Genomic DNA, 21,131 nt, shown 5'->3' on the forward strand with positions numbered 1-21,131 from the left:
TGAGGATGAATCTTCTTGCGATATCAGAAAGAAAACACAATTCCTTCAACTTAATAATGCAGCATGAAAAATATTGTCAAGAGAATAGAAGGATATGGAAAAAATGAATTTTGCAAGATTATTAGCCCGTTTTACCCACTGACAAACTTCCAGGAAGAATTTCCGTCCCTAGTTAAGACTGCATCCCTGAGGGCGCGACTGGCAAAACAACGAACAACTGTTTCAGAAGACACAGCTCCTACAGATGCGGTTGTTAAGAAAGTAGACCGAGCTATAAAAAGAACTCATAGGCACTAATCTAGCAGTATGAACTGGAACTAATTCATTCTTTGCGTTGGAATTTTTGACCTTTAGCACAGGAAATGTATCAAGACATATACTGTACTTCTCACCTCTCAATAAAGGAACAGCAGATCAGGTTTTTATCTGACATTTCCATTAACCGTCTCTGTGCTGCTGCAGCTGCTAACGCAGACAATTCCCAGAATACACTGTTGCATCATCTCCCCTGTAATGGCTCATGTTTGTTTGGATCCCAACTAGAGGAACTAGTAAGAAATCTGAAGAAGGTGATATGTTTCTAGAGCCTGATCCATCTAGGACAGTGGACTTTCCGTAGGTCTTTCATGGGTCTCCTCCTCTTTCTAAAAATATTTCTTTTGAGGTAGGGGACGTGGCCGAGGAGGTCCCTACACTGACTAACCCTGACTTCAGCTTGTTATCTAACCTTTAAACCCTATACCCTCCAAATTCTGACTTTGCTGAGAAAGTGGGAATGAGGTTTCTAAACTTATACAGTGCCTGGCTAGGTTCAATCAAGATCAGAAACATCCTTACATACCTGGATGGCTGGTTAATATATGCAACTACTGTTTTGAGGACAACAGAAACTGTCAGACAAGTGTGCAAAATGTTGGTTGTGCATGGATTTCTTCTAAATTAATCTAAGTCTCATCTGATTCTGCTACAGAACCTTCAGTACATCAAAGAAACATTACAGACAGATGTAGGAATAATGTTCACTACCCATCAACGACAGGTCAGGTTGAGGAATCATCTAAAGACACTGCAGTACCTACCAGAAGTGTCTGTCAGAGGCACATGGCTGCACGTCTTCTTCTTGTCCTCTGGGCTTTCCTTCATCTTCATCCATTAGTAAACTATCTTCTGGCTCATTGGCACCTGAAATCAGAAAACTACAAACTGATGATTTTGCTCACCCCCTAATTTATCATGATCCCCAGTGATGGTTCTCAGAATCTCTCTAGCCCCCCCGTGGTCATACAACAGATGCCACCAGGTCTGGATGGGGAGCCATTCTGAAGGATTAGTCAGTCCAAGGCACTGTGGTCGCAAGAGGAAATATTTACTTCCCAATTAGAAGAAGCTAGCAACAGTCTACAAGGAAGGCCCTTCTTTCCTTTTCTGCTAAGATTGAGGGACAATCTGAGTCTGCACCAACAATAGATGACTTGAGCCAATGTCAGCCACTTGGTAGGAATATATTTCTCAGTCCCAGTCTCAATCTTCTGCCAAGGCTGATAGGATCCTCAGCAGAGGCCAGTCTCCTCTCCTTGTCTGTGAAGTAATTTCCGGGATGGAGAATGGGTGTGCAGGCCAATTACGTTAGGTCTTCCCATCCACAATCTCCCTTTTCTTTTGATTGCATCTATTCTGATTCTAATGAGGTTTGACACTAATAGGTTGGACCTCTTTGTGGCAGCAAAACACTCTCTACTCCCCAGATTTTGCTCCCTTCTTTCGTCTCCAGAAGGTTAGGGGAAAGATTAAATGTCTCCACCATGGTAGTGAGCACTCCTGTGTGTCTTTCATTCTTTCCCCTTACTGAGTAGAATATTTCCCAGAGCAGGCGGGAGTTCACCCTCCCTAGATATTCTTAATAAATGAATCTACTCACAATATAAGTTTTAAGAGAATTTACTTTGAGGTACCCCGCTGTACAGTCTGCGGTGCAAGCCTGGGATCTCCTTCTTGATCCTCAGGGTCTTCAAGTAGATCCATACAAACCTCTGGATTGTAATTCTATAAAATTCTTGGCAACTTTTCTTTCTAGTGGCAGATACACTGGGGCATAGACTGGAGGAGATTGAAGCTTTACTTTGTCATTACCCTTTCATCAGATTTTGTACGGAGAAAGTATTGCTTAGATCTGATTCTACTTTCCTTTCAAAAATACTTTAATGTTCCCCAGAATCTAATCCTTAAGGTTTTTTTTCTAACTCTACATCTGTAGAGGAAACCTGGTGATATTACCTGGATCTTCAAAGAGCTGTTGATTTATTTATACAGGACTTTCTCTTGTCTCACGATTGATTTCCTTTTTGTGATTTTTGTGTTGATCTATAAGGGTCAACATCCCTCTATGGCTTCTTTGACCTGCTGGATTAGATGGACTATTTCTTTGACCTGTCAAACGGATGGCGTGGATCGTCCTGCCCAAATTCTGGGACGATCTAGAAGTATTTTATTATCACAGGCCATTTTCAAAGGAGGTTCTTCTAAGGGCATTTGTGCTGCAGCTACTTGAGTGTCCAACAATACCTTCATTTTGCCTTACAGTATACACAGGAGGGATGTAGTTTATTTTTCACGTGGCTCTTCAGTACAGAGTTGAGACCCATACAAATGTTGGTGACACAGGTTATGGTGCTTCTTTGAGGAAAAATAAATTACTGGGTGCTACATTTTGGTCTTCAGTCTTTTTCCTGCTCAGATTACTTGCTGGTAAACTTTGAGTCCCAGTTCTACACGTCACAGTTCATACTGCCTTTCACCCTCCCAGAATAAGATGCTTTCTGAACCCGTGTATGTAACAGCTTGGTTTTAGGACAAGAGATATGAGCACGTGTAGGAGGGATCCTTAAAATATATGGGCTGTGAAGAGGAGGACTAGACTTGGAGTAATTATTTTAAATGCCAATATTGAGGTTTATGACTTCTACTGAAATAGGGTTGAGTGATAAGTCAGTGCAGAAAAGTGATATTAGCACCCATGTACTGCTTTAGTAATGTTGTCCTGTTTGTGATTTAGTCTCACTCAGTTTGACTAACTTGTAACTATAAAGCTTTCCTATGTATTCTCAGGCTGAATTATCAAGTGACTTTTACATTTCATAAATCTGCTTTATTGAACATTAAATTGTAAAATAATAAGTGTCAGTGGCCAACGTTTTTCTCCCAAGATTGCAGTTGGTGCTGCGGAATGTGTCCGGGTTGCTGAATACAAAGGCTGTCTAGTCTTGATGGCACCTCATGTCCCTTTCATCCTCCACCCTCGCCTCCTGTCTCTTTTTCTTAGTCTTGCAGGTTCTTTTTCATCCCTGCTTTTCCCCCATGTCGTTTATTGTTATTATTTTGAGTTTTATATAGCGCTAGCTAGACCCGAAGATATCAAAGTCCTTTCTCTATTTTCTGCCTTTCTCTCAATTCTTTTGGGTCCAATTGTGATGATAAAAAGTAAGTCCCAGCCCCCAAAAATGAGAAAATGATTCTCGGTGGGCCCCACCGAGAACCAAGAGCTCAAATTAAGCACTGGTCGGGCTGCAAGAAAAGCCCATCAGAACAGCCCTGTAAGCACTACAGAGCGATGAACCACACCCTCTGCGCACTATTATGTAATGGCCGCCATGAGCCACGTGGGTAGAGTGATGAACCCCTGCTGTTGTTAGAAGGCTTCAATCCCTGCACCTACAATATCCATTAGAACAATTTGCCATGTACAGGTACGGTGACAACATCACTCCAGGTTCTTATGGAAAGTGTCTGCAGCCCTTTCAGATGGATAGATCCAATTAGTTAAATGGAAGGAAAGACTACAGTAACCAGACTGCTTTAGGGGATCCCACGAAAGTCCAGGACTGGAAACGGTGTTTTTAACGACCTGGAAAGAGGTGTTCACCCAATGTGCAGGCCATAAAGAGCCTTGTGTATGGGAAACATAGCTCACTAATTTCTGTCCCCAGCCTGTAAAGCGCCTTTCCCCTGCACCAACCTCGTAGGGGATCAGTGTGCAAGGTTTGGGTTTCACCACACCCCACTTAGAATGATTCATTGAATGCACCTGAGTGCAAATAGTTCGTCATGGCAAATGCATGCAAGTAAAGTGGTTTGCACACCTGCGGTGCATTGTGTGTAGTGGGTTAATTTATACTTTGCACAAAACACACTTTTTACTCAATCTTGCAGGTGGACATCATGAAAAACGTTCATGTATCAGCCCTTGTACGACTACGAAAATGGATTAAAAAATAGAAACATCCTACATGATGAAATTGTGTGATCTTTGGCAAACTATTTTTCATCGCTTAAATTTTTGTGCCTTACCTGCAAAATTTTGAAGCACCCAAAGTCATTCAGTTCAGTATGTGTGCTATATAAAAACGTTATTCATATATATTTTTGCCCTATCTCTAATAACAGTATCAACTATTGATACAACGCACAGTAAAATCTTGTTGTCTCTTAGCTCATTCACTGAACCTTTGTCAAGGCAATCTCTCCTTAATCTTTTAAGTTTATGAATTTAAGTTTTCTCAGTGTAGTTGTGAAATGTAATGGATTAAATTGAAATGTTTACGTCAAAAAATAATGTACGCTTGAATTTTAAATAAGTCTTATATTTTTGGCGTGACACACATGATGCTGCTCACGGCTGTTGGCCAAGCCAGACCTTCTGTGGCACTAGTGGGACTGTCCTGTGACGGGACTGTCCTGTAAATCTGTGGCTTGCCCATCTCTAGCCATTTTACAGCACAGATGCTGAAAGAAAGGCCAGCATTCAGAGAACAGAAAGTTCATATCATGCATCAGTGGAGTCAGAGAGATTGCCTTCCTGGTTCATATAAATCCATAGAAATTGACAAATAAAAAAAGAGTCCTGTGCCCATGGAGCATGGCTGAACAACAACTCTATACAGACCTCAGATGCGTGCACTGGCATGGTACACCCTCAACAAAACTGTGATATAAATAAAGCAATGTGTAAAAACAAGAAGCAAACACTGCCTCTTGTGAAGTGCCATGGTCCTTTGCCAGCGTATTTTAATTGCAGTGCCCCTCTTGCCATCTGTATCACAATTATGAAATCGTGTGCCACCCCCAGCCGGCGCCGGTTCTGCATCCCACTCTGGGTCTATGAATGGCCAGTCTGTTTCTGCAGCTGGACTCCTTATTCCAGTTAAAAGATTGCAGCTTCTCTAAAACTAGGCTGCCCTCGAGAACCGTCGACAAGGAATCTGAGTGGGACCAAGAGAGGAAGACCGAAGCGACAAGCAGGCCCGGAGAACGACAATGGTGCTGGAGCGCGACAACGCCGGCCTTCAAGTGAGTGCAACCTGGGCTTTCGGGCACCAACCCTTGTGGTTTTTCAATTATGTTTTTAAAGCTCTGTGTTACTTTTCACAGTCACCCACCAAAGCCAAAATTACGACTGTGGGCTACATATTTTATGTTTTTTCACTCTCACATGAAGAATAATTAGTTGCTCCTTGTGAAAGAGGGGAGGTTGTAAGTAAAAGGACCAGCAAGGTGGCAGGACAACACCCTTTCATTTCAGAAGCTCAACTGTCTCTCGCTGGGCCCTTGTAATGAACGTTCGTTACATTTCTAAATTTAAAGGTACAGTCCAAATTTCTTGTGTCTGACAAAATAACACACTGCCCTCTGCAGCCCACAAAGGGAGCTGCAAGGGGACGAGTGTTCTTTAGACAACCAGGAGGATGTGTTTTCTCAGCTGCACAATGCAGTGGATAGGCTTCTAGACAGACACTTTCTGTCTTTCACAGAATGACAGCCATATTCCTTCCCAACACCATCATTAGGAAAATATAAACTGCTAGTGATAAGCTCCACGAACCTTGTGAGGATTAAGGTTTTGCTTGCGGGAATGCTTTCAACACACAAAAATAGATGGCCTTGGATAGCTCTCATTGTTTGTCAGTGGGAATACACCAAGGTGTTTGTTTTTTCTGGATTCATATGCCAACTATATTTAACTACATTTCATGGGCTATTGTAGCATGTGACTGACCAGGGCTTTAGGTGGGCTGGGTCCCTCCAAGTCTCAAACCCAGTAGTAATTAAAAACAGACATTGAAATAGGTCCCTTTCTGGCCCTATATTCATCTCCTTAACTTATCGGGCATAAACATGTATTGATTTCTGAACAATGAATATAAAAAACATTAAAGTAATACATGTAAGCAATTTAGTTCCTGTTTATATTTCATTTTTTGATTATTCTTGCAATCTCAAAGAATGTAAGCTATTTCCAGGATGTTGTCTTTCTGTTACTTGTTTGTGTGGCATATTAATCTTGTTTAGTGCATACATTGAACTGAGTTGCCTCCAGGTTTCATGAAGAACTTCGATTAAGAGCTCTGGAGTTGAGGATGAAGGCAGTGTGAGTTTCTCACACAATCTGTCCTTTTAATGGACAGTAAACATATGTAAGGGTTTACTAATTGTTTATTATCTTGCAAAGGTTTTTATGGACTGTTTCTACGGCTACACTATATTTTACTATTTTGTATGGTTTTTAAGGACTGTTTATATTACTATTCAATGGTTTTAAGTAACTATACTAATACATAAACTTGACTTGACACACTACCTGTCAGTGGGTCAAAAAGGTCTTTGGAGTGCATGGTCATCCAATCCTTGGCCTCTCTGCAGAGTGCACAAAGCACTGATCATATATTGCAGTTAATATTTTGATTCTGTGCAAGTATGTGTTAAGCTGGTACACCGTTGTCAAAATATTGACAAGGTGAAAGTAAAAGAAAATGCAATGCAAACAAGTGAGTGGGTGCGCTGTATGTTTGGGGGTGGTGAAGTGTAAGAGATGCAAGGAAGCGCATTCAGGAAAGAATAAATGGAGGGTTCTGAAGATGAAAGAGATGAGGGTTAAGATCTATAGCTAGATGAGGTGTGGAGAGAAAAATTGCATACATGTCTAACATATAGTAAACATGATAAAAGTGACTGAGACACTCTGAAGACCAGTGCCCCTTCCATGGCCCTCAGATGTGTTTAATTGACCGTCTCACAATTTCAGATTTGAAACATTTTCAATGTTAATGTAGTTTACGTGTTTAAGGCATAACTTAATTACCCCGGCCACCCCCTTTTAGCGCTCACCCCCACTTTTTTCATTCAACTTAACCCTGTGGCTGACAAAGACTGTGAAAGCAGATGTTGAAAGTGCCCTGCTAGGCACTATGGATGGATTGTAGGGTAGAACAAATAATGAAAATAACTTTTTTTGTATAGAGTTTGCGTGTTTATATAGTGTTTGCTAAATAAGTGTTGTTCCATATCACTGTAATTAAAAGGATTTTAATTTTCTTGTTATTAAAATTGTCCTGTGTTAGTACAACACTTTTCAGTGTGTAGTGAGCTGAGCAGAGCTCACCGATACAAACTGCAAAACAGGCGTCAGATGTGCTGGTTAATGACCTGGGAATGTATGTGGATGCCACACAGGGCATGTGATGGGTTTAACAAATGCCTGCAGCGGACACTGGTTACTACCACAAGACGATGGCGGTGGGCGTGGGGAAAGCCCCGCTGTAATGTCTGCAGTTTGATACTTTCACTCCCCTGATATAAAAGGATGCTTGCCTGTGCAATGCTGCACGCGCCTCCCCAGAAATAAAAAAGAGGAAGGCAGTAGAAAGACAGAATGATCTTTCCTAAGATGGAAACTAAGACATTGAGAAATAAAAGGAAGGAACGGAATGATTAACAGGAACAGTGATTAAATAATAGAAAATCGAGAGCAAAATGTGGAAACGGTGTGAGTTGGTGTTTCCCCTGTGGCCGCCTAGAGTGGAGAGCGTCCCCCCTCTTCAGGGTACTGAACGGCTCCAAAAATGCAAAGGCACCCATAGAGTGTCGTCGCTAAAAACGAGGGGTGTCGTACCATGGAAAACATAGGCTTATGGCACATGATTCATGTCATAAACACGTGCGACCAATAACCCCACCCGTATAACCTTCCTCAGAACGCAGGTGCAAACATTGGGGCATATGTATCAAGTTCCGTTTTTGCAATTCTCAAATAGCGATTTTTAGGGAATCGCTATTTGAGAATTGCAAAACGGGATGTAATAAAAAATTCGCAAACGTATTGCGATTCCTTGGCATTCCTTAATTGCGATTAGCAAATTGCTAATCGCAATTAAGGAAAACCTTCCCATTCATTCCTATGGGCTAGGAGGCCCATAGGAATGAATGGGAAGACGTTCTCATTTTGCGATTCGCAATTTGAGAATCGCAAAATGAGTATGCAATTTCAAGGGTGCTAGGGTGTCAAAAGGACACCCTGTTGCACCCCTGAAATATGTATGTATGCACATGTGGCGCACATATATGCCCTAAGGGCATGTCTGTGCGTCACATGGCACTTTCAAAAATGCCAAAAAGTGCATTTTTCAATGAAATCGCAAATTAACACCAACTTGAAGTTGGTGGTAATTTGCGATTTCTTACGGCCAAATTGCAATTTTTCTAGTCTTCATACATTGCATTTAAGGAATCGCAATTTGCGATTCCTTAAATGCAATCGCAAAATAGAGAATCGCAAATTTTACTATTCTCTAATTTGCGATGTCCTTTTGGGATGATACATCCCAAAAGGCCTTTTCCCGTTCGCAAACGGCCCGATCCTGAGAATCGGCCCGTTTGCGAACGGGAAAAGGGTTTGATACATATGCCCAAAGGTGTTTTACTGCAAAGCATTTATAATGGCTTCCAAAGGCACCGTGTTAAGGGTTAAAATTCCATTTATTGAAATGAGCCTCAAAGTGCAAAATTGCCGTTGTGTAACAAGCTGTCAGAGAAGTAATGTAAAAAACAAACATTGGTCAAGCCAATAGGTCGGGCTTTAATGTGCATTTACATCAAAACATGAATTGCACATGCTTGGGTTTGCATGTATTACCACCGTAAAGCCAACTATGGGCTTTGATTAAGTGTTTTTGTGATCCTGTCATTGAAAGAATGATTTGTACCCCCATAACAAATATTTAAAGAAGAATTAGGCGGGGTTACTTGGTGAGATGGCTGCCATAGTCCCTGTTTTCAACAAAACTCAGCATTATGAAGCAACTGCAATAAAAAATAGTAGAATACATTACAGAACTGTAGGATAGATAAGAAAATAAAATAAAAATCTTGGATCTTGAAAATTGCCCCTAAAGTTCTATCAGTGCTCCTGTTCTAGTCCAGCGCTGCTCTTGTTCTTTCACCTTTGACTTCTGGTGGGCAAAAGACTGCTGCAGATAAAAAACAAAACAAAAAGGATTGCTTTCATAGTTCAATGCCTATATGAACTGAATAATTTAATGTGTGAGGACTTAGTCTACTTTTGAGATGTAAAATAGCATTCATAGCATTCGAAAGAGGTGGAATGATACAGCCAGTGGCAAGTGGTGAGAGAGAAATACAGGGGCGTAACATAGGCCCCAGTGGCGTAACGAAACTTGAGGGGGGCCCCCTGCAAAGCACATGGAGGGAGCCCCCTCCAGCGGGCCGACCCACCACCTACCACTTTGCCTCACCGACAAAAATAAGCAGTCATCCAAAGCCGTATTTTCAGCCCTTATCTGTGCATACTTCAAACAGCAAATATAAATAGAAATCACTTTAATTGTGTTCTAGGGCTGCCTGAATGATGAGATCCATGACTGACAATTAAAGGGAACAAAGACAGAAAAGTCACATTACAAATCAATACATACTTTTTTATTTATAACCCTATTTAGTGCCAAGACGAGTTCTTTCCAGGCTCTTTAAACACATGGCTGGTATTTTTCTTTTGGCAACCCTACTTTATATTCCTTTTCATGAACTTCATTCTCACACTACAGCAGTAAATGTAAATTTCAAATGCAAGGAATAGGCAGAGTGGGGGCCCAGGGTGTACTGGAACCAGAAAAAAACTAAGTCTCAGTAACCAGCTTACAAAGGTATGTTGACTGTGCACCTCAGATAGAGCGTACCGCTGACTGTTGTGGTGCACTTAAGCACCCATAACACTTTTAGATGATGTACATCACACCCAGACATGTAATAGCGCACACTGGGTAGAGCTTATATTGCACATAGCTCAGAAATACCATATAGCTGGATGGCACGCAGCTCCCAAGAGCATTGTAAGTAGTTTAAATACACGCAAGCATTGAACAGAACTCACTGAACAGACCTTGCATACACCCACATAGAGCAGATATACTATACAGCTGGCTACAATGTGGCCCCAAAGAGCACTTTTCAATAGCATTGAACACACAAAAACATCCAACACAACACATTAAATAGAACATTTTGCTTACATCTAACTAAGCACAGACATGGTATTTGTGCCATGGACCATATTTTCCATAGAATGCAGTATATAAACATAAATAACGTAACTTAATATGTAATTGCTGCCCCTATAGTAGTGTAGCTCTATTTAAAACTTGGTCATCAGAATGTGCTACAACAAAGTCAATGATGCTGGGCTGGTAAACAGGAGAGAGGGTCAACCCATCTTCACTATTGAGAGGCTCAGAAATGCACATTTAATTTATGATGCAGGCCGCCTAGCCGCTGGACTGATATGAGGCAACTGGTGCACCCATGCTGCAGCTGCACACTACAACTACTGCGCTGATGGCCTGAACTCTACGCCACTCTACTCTATGCCACTGCACTCTACTCCACTGCAGTCTACTCTGCACCACTCCGCTCCACTCTGCACCACTCTAATCTGTGTCACTCTACTCTACGCCACTGCACCAATACACTCTGCGTCAATGCAGTCTATACTACTTTACTCAAAACCAATCTACTCAATGCCAATCTACTCTGCACCGCTATACTTAATGCCACTTCACTCTAGGCCACTCTACTCCACTCTGCAACACTCCAATATTTGATGCTCTAGTCCACTCTATGCCACTCTGCGATACTACTCCACTCTATGACACTACCTGCGCCATTCCACTCTATGCCATTGCATTCTATGAACTGCAGTCTACTCTGCACCACTCCACTCTACTCTATTCTGCACTACTCTACACTGCACCACTCTACACTGCACCACTCTACACCACTCTACTCTACGCCAATTCACTGTATGCCAATTACTCAAAAACAATTTCTGTAAAATTATTTATTGAAAGAGATACATCTCTCTCTTATAACTAATTTGTTTTCATAAAATTAATAAGAAAATTCATTGTAACAGTTTTCCACTGTTAAATAATCTTACCTCCTATGTTTCTCTACACAAAATATTCCTCCTCCTACAGGGGCTACCCTCACACCACTAGCGGATGGAACTCAGGCACCTCAAAGATTTATTGGGGGTGAGAGTCTTGTTTTGAGGTGTTAGGGAGTAGGAGTGCGTATCTGTGAGGGAGCTGTAAGGAGAGATTGGGTGGGTGAAGTGGGTGTTTGGGAGGTACAGGGATGGGTGTGGTGCTTTGGGATGATTTATGTGTTGTGCTGGCATCATGTGTGGTGGTGGTTTGTGATGTGCCTTTTAGTGTGGATGAGGTTGTGTGTTTGAGTGTGGGTTTGGGTGAGGGGGTGTGCTGGGTGATGGTATGCTTGGGTGAGGGTGTTCTTTGAGGGAGGGTACATTTTCGGATATGCGCTTGCATGAGAGTGTAGGTTTGGGTGAGGGTTTTTTTTGGGTGGGTTTTGAGATGTGGGTCTGGTTATCTGTGTGCTTCTTGTGTCTAAGGCATGGTGTGAAAGTTGTGAGTAGTGGTGGGTGTATGTGAGTCTGTCTGTGTGTTCGATGGGTCTGTGGTGGAGGTGGTGTGGTGCTGTGTGTTTTGTTGGTATGTTTTGTTTTTTGTTTGTGTATGTGTTTGGTTTGTTGTGTTAGTGATGCTGTGGGAGAGTAATGTTTTTTTCTGTGTGTGCACATTGGGGTCTAGGTTTAGAGCTGGGGTCTGATTTTTGGATTGTTTTTGGAGAGGGGGAGTCTCAGCTTTGCAGAGCACTCTGGAATATGTTTAGAGTGGGCCGTGGACACTTGCACTCTGGGGATGACCCCTGTGCTCAGCGTCTTGTTGGCCACTCCCCCAGCATGTGTCTGGCCAGTAGGACAGCCCCCTTCTACAATTTTAGTACAGAGATCCACTCAGAGTTGCATATGTTCACAATCATTTCTGATCTGCAGCTGGCACTTCTAGCCCAGTACTGGGGCACCTCACTCACTGGTGCATCTCTACCCAAAATGCTGTAGCATCACCTCGGGTTGGTTCAGTGCAGAGCCCATCTTACAGATTTGCCAATCTATCGAAATCCTGACATGACATTCACTTCTGTTACAGTGCGACACCTTGGTCTTCCAATGTACCTCAATCTCGACCTGTACCATCATCAATTCCAATAATGTCTTGAAAGGCAAGGTTTGGAAGGCTAAGGCAATTATTTTTGGTAAAGTAAAGAACAAACAACATATGCTCAAAACTTGTTTGGAGGTCGCAAATGGCCAAATTCGCAGAATAAGGCCATTTGCCACTGCAACAAAGCATTTTCATATGTACAAAAATCAAATTGCTATTAATTAACTCGCAGTGGTATGTATTAATGTTTTGCGACGGAATTACGGTTTCAAAACTTTAATTTTTTACTGACACTTCGAAGGAGGTGATAACAATTCACAAATAGGTAGGGGTCGTGAGGGACCCCTTGGACCACTTCCCATTTGAAAATGTTTAACAAAATATTTTTTTAGAACAGAACATCAGTGGTATCATGTACCACTGCTTACTCTTAAACAAGCATTGGCAAAGCCAATAAGTCTCGGCAATGCAAGAGCTATTGGTTTTGCCAATATGTTTTAGCCCTGTTGCACACTAGCTTGTCAGCTGTTCAGCATGGCTAAAAGATAGTTAGTGGTGTAAAGGAGAATGGCGTGGTGGGAGTATCGCAAAGCACAGTGTCGTGGAGTAGAGTGGGCTGTTATAGAGTGGCATAGAGTCATGGAGTGGTGTAGAGTTGAGTGGAGTGTCATGGAGTTGCACAGGGTGGACTGGCATAGTGTTGTGGAGTATCATGGTGGTAGTAGAGTGTCATAGATTTAAAGGGTGTAGAGTGTATTAGAGTGTCATATAGTTGAGTATTGTAGAGTGTCATAGAGTGGAGTGGCATAGAGTGTTGTGGAGTGGTGTAGAGCAGAGTGGAGTGGCATAGAGTGTGTTGCGTAGAGTGGAGTACAGTGTTATAGAGTGGTGTAGAGCAGACAGATTGCTGTAGAGTAGAGTGGCATATAGAGGAGTAGTGTAGTAGAATAAAATGGCATTGAGTGAAGCAGTGTCGTAGAGTGGAGTGGCATAGAGTGCCAGAGTGGAGTGGCATAGAGTGGCATGGAGTGAAGTGGCAAAGAGTTGAGTAGTGGAGTAGACTGGAGTGTACTGCAGAACATAGTGGAGTAAAATGGCATGAAGTGGCGTAGAGGGAGTAGCATAGAGTGTCGTAGAGTGGAGTAGTATCGCAGAGTGGCATAGAGTGGACTAGAGCATCATAGCGTGGAGTGTTGTAGAGTGGATTAGAGGGGCCTAGAATGAAGTGGAATAAAGTACAGTGGTGAAGAGTAGATTGGCATAGAGTGCAGTGGCTTAGAGTGCATCATTGTTTTTTGAGTAATTGGCATACAGTGCATTGACGTAGAGTAGAGTGGTGTAGAGTGGTGCAGTGTAGAGTAGTGCAGAATAGAGTAGAGTGGAGTGGTGCAGAGTAGACTGCAGTTCGTAGAGTGGAATGGCGCAGGTAGTGTCAAAAAGTGGAGAAGTGCATCAAAGAATGGAGTGTTGCCGAGCGGAGTAGAGTGGCCTAGAGTGAAGTGGCATTAAGTATAGTGGTGCAGAGTAGATTGGCATAGAGTGGATTGGTTTTGAGTAAAGTAGTATAGACTGCATTGATGCTGAGTGCATTGGTGCAGTGGCGTAGAGTAGAGTGACACAGATTAGAGTGGTGCAGAGTGGAGCGGAGTGGTGCAGAGTAGACTGCAGTGGAGTAGAGTGCAGTGACATAGAGTAGAGTGGCGTAGAGTGCAGGCCATCAGCGCAGTAGTTGTAGCGTGCAGCTGCAGCATGGGTGCACCAGTTGCCTCATATCAGTCCAGCGGCTAGGAGGCCTGCCTCATAAATTAAATGGTGCATTTCTGAGCCTCTCAATAGTGAAGATGGGTTGGCCCTATCTTCTGTTTACCAGCCCAGCATCATTGACTTTGTTGTAGCACATTCTGATGACCAAGTTATAGGTAGAGCTACACTACTATAGGGGCAGCAATTACATATTAAGTTACGTTATTTATGTTTGTATACTGCATTCTATGGAAAATATGGTCCACGGCCAAAATACCATGTCTGTGCTTAGTTAGATGTAAGCAAAATGTTCTATTTAATGTGTTGTGTTGGACGTTTGTGTGTGTTCGATGCTATTGAAAAGTGCTCTTTGGGGCCACATTGTAGCCAGCTGTATAGTATATCTGCTCTATGTGGGGTGTATGCAAGGTCTGTTCAGTGCGTTCTGTTCAATGCTTGCGTGTATTTAAACTACTTACAATGCTCTTGGGAGCTGCGTGCCATCCAGCTATATGGTATTTCTGAGCTATGCGCAATATAAGCTCTACCCAGTGTGCGCTATTACATGTCTGGGTGTGATGTACATTATCGAAAAGTGTTGTTGGGTGCTACACTGCACCACAACAGTCAGCTATACGCTCTATCTGAGCTGCACAGTCAACATACCTTTGTAAACTGGTTACTGAGGCTTCGTTTTTTCTGGTTCCAGTAGCCCCTGGGCCCCCACTCTGCCTATTCCATGCATTTGAAATTTACATTTACTGCTGTAGTGTGAGAATGAAGTTCATGAAAAGGAATATAAAGTAGGGTTGCCAAAAGAAAAATACCAGCCATGTGTTTAAGGAGCCTGGAAAGACCTCGGCACTAAATAGGGTTATAAGTAAAAAAGTATGTATTGATTTGTAATGTGACTTTTCTGTCTTTGTTCCCTTTAATTGTCAGTCATGGATCTCATCATTCAGGCAGCCCTAGAACACAATTAAAGTGATTTCTATTTATATTTGCTGTTTGAAGTATGCACAGATAAGTGCTGAAAATTCGGCTTTGGATGACTGCTTATTTTTGTTGGTGGGGCAAAGTGGTAGGTGGTGGGCTGGGCCGCTGGAGGGGGGCCCCCTCCATGTGCTTTGCAGGTGGGCCCCCTCAAGTTTCGTTACGCCACTGTTCTGGGAGGAGCCACAGCCCACTCAATTTATATTTTACATAAGTGGTAACAATAGGCCATCTAGACTCCTGCGCAGTCATGCTGAGCCTAAGAAGACAGTACACCCGGGTACCAACACAAGGAACAACAAGTGATATGTTCACATGTTGAGGTTGTTGTCGATGTGCAAATGCGACAAAGTGCGTCAATAGATCGAAGATAATGTATGTATGTTTGAGTGGACTGAGGACTGGTTCAAGAAGTTTGTGATTGTAGCACAAGTATTGATTTATGATCGGTCATATTTCATGTACCTGTGAAATACTTATTTTTAAAAATAATATTATATATAGATTTTCATTAGTTCTGTTTAACAAATGTACATATTACTAATAGTTACATTATTCTATGTTTTTAACATGTATATAAGTGACTGCATAAATAAATAAATATTTTTATCATAACTATTTATCTACAGTTGCTTCACTATTGATCTAAAAATATATATATAAATAAATACATGTAATTTAAAGCACAACAACTCTTGAAAGCCATAGTTTATTTAATGCATCTTTAATCTACATATACTACCTTCCTTTATGAATCTGTATACCTTCCATGTACTTATATATTTATTACTTTTGGATCCATATATTTATTAGCTTGACTTATTTATTACTTTTCTACTAATTCAGCATATCCAAAGCACTACCCTATTTTTCACCCTATACCGCTCTCAATATATCCTCTAGCTCAACTCTTTAACTCCTCTCAAACCTCTTTCTACTACTCTTTCCAATGAACTAGCCTATTTCTCGCCTTATACCTCTGACAATATATCCATTACCTCTACTCTTTCATTCATCCCAAACCCCATACCACTACTATAAAAAAAAAATAACCATTTCGAGACTCTTCCATACTCCACCCCTCCTTGCATCATCTCATACCTCTTTTTAATATTCTGATCCCCCCAAACAAGCCTTTCTAAACCCTCCCTCTGACTCCTGCCCTCCACCTACCTTTTACTCATCCCCCTACACCTCCCTTTTACTCATCCCCCTCCACCTCCCTTTTACTCATCCAAAGCCTTCTCCTACTGCTTTGAGCTCCAAAACAATAAAAAAGAAAACAAGTTTCAAATCCTTCCCTTCTACCCCTCCACTATCCTTTTCAATCCAAATAACAGACTAACATGTCCACTACTCAAATTAATTTCATATTTCACTATATTAATTCACCAGTAATCCTTTTTGGGTTTCGGAGTAGCATGCTACTCTCCGAAAAAGCACTTCAACACCTCATCAGGGGTAGCAAGCGCTATTTAAATGCAAACCTTTTTACCTCTTCTACCCCTTCTCAATCCAAATAACTAATATATCCACCACTCAAATTACTTTCATTTTTCACTATACTAATTAAACACTAACACTGTATGGGTTCCGGAGTAGCGTGCTACTCTCTGAAAAAGCCCTTCAACACCTTATCAGGGGTAGCAAGTGCTATATAAATGCAAACCTTTTTCCCTTCTCCATCCCTCCACTATCCTTCTCAATCCGAATAACTGACTAACATATCCAACACTCAAATTACTTTAATATATTTCACTATACTAATTCACCACTAATCCTTATGGGTTCTGGAATAGCGTGCTACTTTCCCGAAAAAACGCTTTGACGCCTCGTCAGGGGCAGTAAGCGCTATATAAATGCAAATACAATACAATACAATACAATAAATATCAATTGCTGTACACAATATTTGTGGAAATAGGTTTAGACGTAAGTGTGGAAATATGGATTTAGAGCATAGCACAAATGTGAATGTTTATCAGTGTAAGTTCAATTAATGTCAAAGTGTTTATGCTGTGAATATGTGACCATGTACATGTAGTAATGGACTGTCTTCAGAGACTGTACTGCGCATGCCAAATGTTGGAACAAATTATTAATGCCTATGTGGCAATGTTAATAGTCTGACTATATTTATGTCAGTATAATTAAGGTTGAAAGAACGTACCAGAAGCCAAATTATGTGAGTGGTTGTGTGTGTGTCAAATGCAATGGCCAATGTGTGTGAATGTTATTAATGTTAGTATAAACACTTATAAGATGTGATTCATGACTCTGAAAAGTGCTGGGGTACGAGTGTAACACAAGTGTTAAAATGTAAGCGCGCCAAATAAGTGTCAGTGTGTTCTGTAAAAGTGCAACCTGCATCAAGTTGGAAGTGCACAACTCGTCAAAGGGTAAACATTGCAGTGTAGATGCATTCGCAGGAATTCAATGATCTTACATACATGTGTCAACGTCTGGGAGTCTGACAAGAGACTCCCTGGCCAACCAGCTCCTTGTAAATCAACAACTCTAAAGGGAAATACGGATTATCACGCTCTGTACAGTGAAGCACAAGAGAAGCACTCTGGTTTTACAAGAACTTCTCACAATCAAGTTGACCTTGTCTCACTCACAATTAATCAGTGATACAGAAAGCCTTCTGGCTTTTAGAACGTCAGCAGTCGATTTATTTGCAATAGAGTGAATCACGTACAACAGCAAACATTGCAAGCAAATGGGTTTGTCCTTGGCAAGCATGCATTTTCTTTATATTTTCCATTACATGAGCCTGTCAAGACAGCTGAGGCTGTCACTAGGCCAGACCTAAAAATGTAGATAACAGATACGTAGGCTAAATACTTATGAATGCAGAATAATTCTTAACTTTCTTAGTTACATTGAAAAGGGAGCCAGGCTCTTCACTGAGCCCAGCTGGGAGCCGGTCAATAGTGAATCGAACGGCTATCAACGAAAGGGCTTGCACACTTCTATTATGTATTGAGAGGCTGAAGAAAGTGAGTTGCAGATCCCAGTGTTGTAGGTTGCTACGGGTTTAATGTTCTCTTTGAGTCTCGTATCATGACTCCCTTCCTGGGATGACAGGCTTCATGAGGAACTACTCTAATTGGCTTTCTCTTTCTGTCATTCATGTAATACATACTCGGTGAATGACCAGAATATTGTTTCAGAAATATTGTCGGGCAACAATATTGTGTCAAAAAATCGTCCAGCCAAATATATTCTGGGACAGAATATAGAAGGTATGAATATAATTTTTAGGTATATAAAATATTGCTTATTTTAATATAGTTGCCTTAAATATGCTGTATTAATTATTTGATATATGTTAGTTATTATTAAATTTTAGGTATCAATATTAGTAATTTTATAATAATTGTTCTATTTTGTAAGTATAGTGTGTACATTTTAACGTGTAATGAAATTGTTTTACATTTAATCGGTAATTTATAATTTAGCAACATGCTCGGTTTGTACGGGAATGAGATGGGAAGTTATTTTAATTATGAATGTTTTTTTTACTTTAAATAATTATTTAGGTTAAATACTTATTTGGTAAATTGTGTTATTTAATTGGCAACTTGGTATTTTAATTATTTAAGTGTATTCTGTGATTTTAATTTGTAATTTAAGTGTTCTAAAGTTTAATTACTATTATTTATTTATTTCATCCTTTTCTACGACATCTAGTTTTGTTTTATACAATGCATACATTTTACATTTTAAATATGTTTTAATACTTTTATGGTGTTAGGTATTCAAATGTTTTTTGTTAAAATGATTACCAATTGGAATGGTAGATTCAACCTCTCCAAAGCCCAAAACTTTTCCTGCTTTTGTTTACGTTGAAGTAGCGAATAGTAAATCTAACCCCTCTGAAGCCCAACACTTTTCCTTCTTTTGCATAAGCTGGAATAGTAAATGCTAGTGTTGTTAATTGTGGACTGTTGTTAATAATTATTTTGTTTAATGCATTTATAAAAAAGAATTGCAATTTTTATATTTACATTTAATCTTTATATGAATTTTAATTTTTATAATTAAGTGTTATATATGTTTTATTTATATATGTGTTCATTTTAATTAAGTTATTGTCAATATTTTTTATATATTTTTAAGTGTGTGTAAATAATGTTTTTATATTTTAGTCTGTGTGTATTTAAATCATGTATATTAATTATATATTTAGTTCACATTATTAATTCAAATTATTTTTTATAATAATTGTATTTGTTTAAATATGTTTCATATTTTATATTTATGTTTGTTAATTTTAATGCTAATGTTTTAATGTAATTTTTCAAAAAAATTCTTTGATTATTGCTTTTATATGTTTAAATAAATATATGTATATATTTTAATTTACATTACTAAACAAAACTATCTATTTTTAAATATATAATTGTAATTTTAAATAAATTATACATAATGGTATATGTATGAATATTTTGAGATGCCTTTTATTTGACGATATTCTGTTTGGCTATATTTTTCACTTGATATTTTGGGGTCTTTACATACAATGTAAATAACTTGATAGTTTTGTGAATGTTATGTTATGTTATGTTAATAACTTTTATTAGGCGCACAGCTGCCCCAGCAAAGGGGCGTCCTGGCGCCTGATCAGGTACACAACACAACAGGTCAAGGCTAAGAAAGAGAAAGATCAAATAGCAGAGGCAAACAGATGTGTTTTAATGGCGCGTCTAAAAAGATTCAAGCTATTTAGGGCACGAATGTGTAAAGGAAGGGAATTCCATAGATCAGCCGCCAGGACACGAAAAGAGCGACCTCCCATCCTACTCAACCTGAACCTAGGCTTAGTCGCCAGATGGTAAGATTCAGACCTGAGAGACCGCGTGGGGACGTATGGAGAAATAAGGCCCGCCAAAGCAGGGGGAGAGGAAAGCTTCAGGATCTTGAATGTCAGACAGAGAGCCTTAAATTTGATTCTCTGTCTGACCGGAAGCCAGTGCAGGGAGGTCAGAACAGCAGAGACAGAGCCTCGTCTTGGAAGGCCAACAATGGCCCGTGCAGCAGCGTTCTGCACCCTCTGAAGCCTAGTCGCCTCAGCCTGGTTGACTCCAAGTAGCAAGGCACTCCCGTAATCCAGCCGGGAAAGAATAGAGGCCTGAACCACCAGTTGCCGAGTGGGGGGGTCAAAAAATTTGAGGACTGGCCTCAGCCCTCGCAGAATACCAAAACAGGTAGCTGCTGTCTTCTTTGTATGGCTGGTATAAGAAAGATTGGAATCCAGCCAAACCCCCAGATTTTTAACTTCGGCCGCTGGAATGGGGGACACCCCCAGATCAGAAGGCCACCACTGGTCTCCCCAAAGTTCCGCCTGCTTCCCCACAACCAGGACCTCGGTTTTCCTAGCATTAAGCTGTAGGCAGTTGCTACGCATCCAACTAGCCACAGCTATAAGTCCTGCACGGAACCTGGGCGCAGTCACCTCAGGGTCCCCACTGAGTGTCACCGCCAGCTGCGTGTCGTCGGCATACGATGTCATAGTAAGGCCACATTGCCTGACGACAGCGGCCAACGGTTTCACATACAAGTTGAACAATGTGGGGCTTAAAGCAGAGCCCTGAGGGACTCCCAGTTCCAAAGAGTGGAAAGAGGACTGGCCAGGTGGAATGGCTACTTTGAAAAATCGGTCCGAGAGGAAGGAGCGGAACCACTGAAGAGCCTTCCTCTCAATACCCACTTCCTCCAAGCGCCGCATCAAAATGTCATGTGACACCGTGTCAAACGCGGCGCTCAGGTCTAATAATAGGAGCGCCGCAGTCTGCCCCGCATCCAGCACTGACCGCAAATGCTCGGTCATGAAGAGCAAAGCAGTTTCGGTGCTGTGTTGGGCGCGGAAACCATTTTGGCTCTCGTCAAGAATGTTATTACAAGAGAGATGGGCAGACAAGATGGAATTCATGTGTGCCTCAGTGACCTTGGCGGTCCAAGGCAGGAGGGAGATGGGCCGGTAATTCTCCGGGAGCAAGGGGTCAGAGTTGGGTTTCTTCA

General features: G+C 41.0%; 1 protein-coding gene across 2 annotated transcripts in view; it reads left to right on the forward strand.

Annotated features, from left to right (window-relative positions):
• The first annotated feature begins 5,211 nt into the window (after positions 1-5,211).
• Positions 5,212-21,131, forward strand: part of NINJ2 (ninjurin 2) — a 487,209-nt gene continuing 471,289 nt past the window's right edge. For both annotated transcript variants that reach the window (XM_085652265.1, XM_085652266.1), the window contains exon 1: positions 5,212-5,343. In XM_085652265.1, coding sequence (XP_085508391.1) covers positions 5,311-5,343 — 33 coding nt within the window. In that variant the 5' untranslated portion in view covers positions 5,212-5,310. The remainder of the gene's footprint in view (positions 5,344-21,131) is intronic.

The sequence above is a fragment of the Triturus cristatus genome, chromosome 4_1, assembly GCF_964204655.1.
Source record: "Triturus cristatus chromosome 4_1, aTriCri1.1, whole genome shotgun sequence".
Lineage (NCBI taxonomy): Eukaryota > Metazoa > Chordata > Amphibia > Caudata > Salamandridae > Triturus > Triturus cristatus.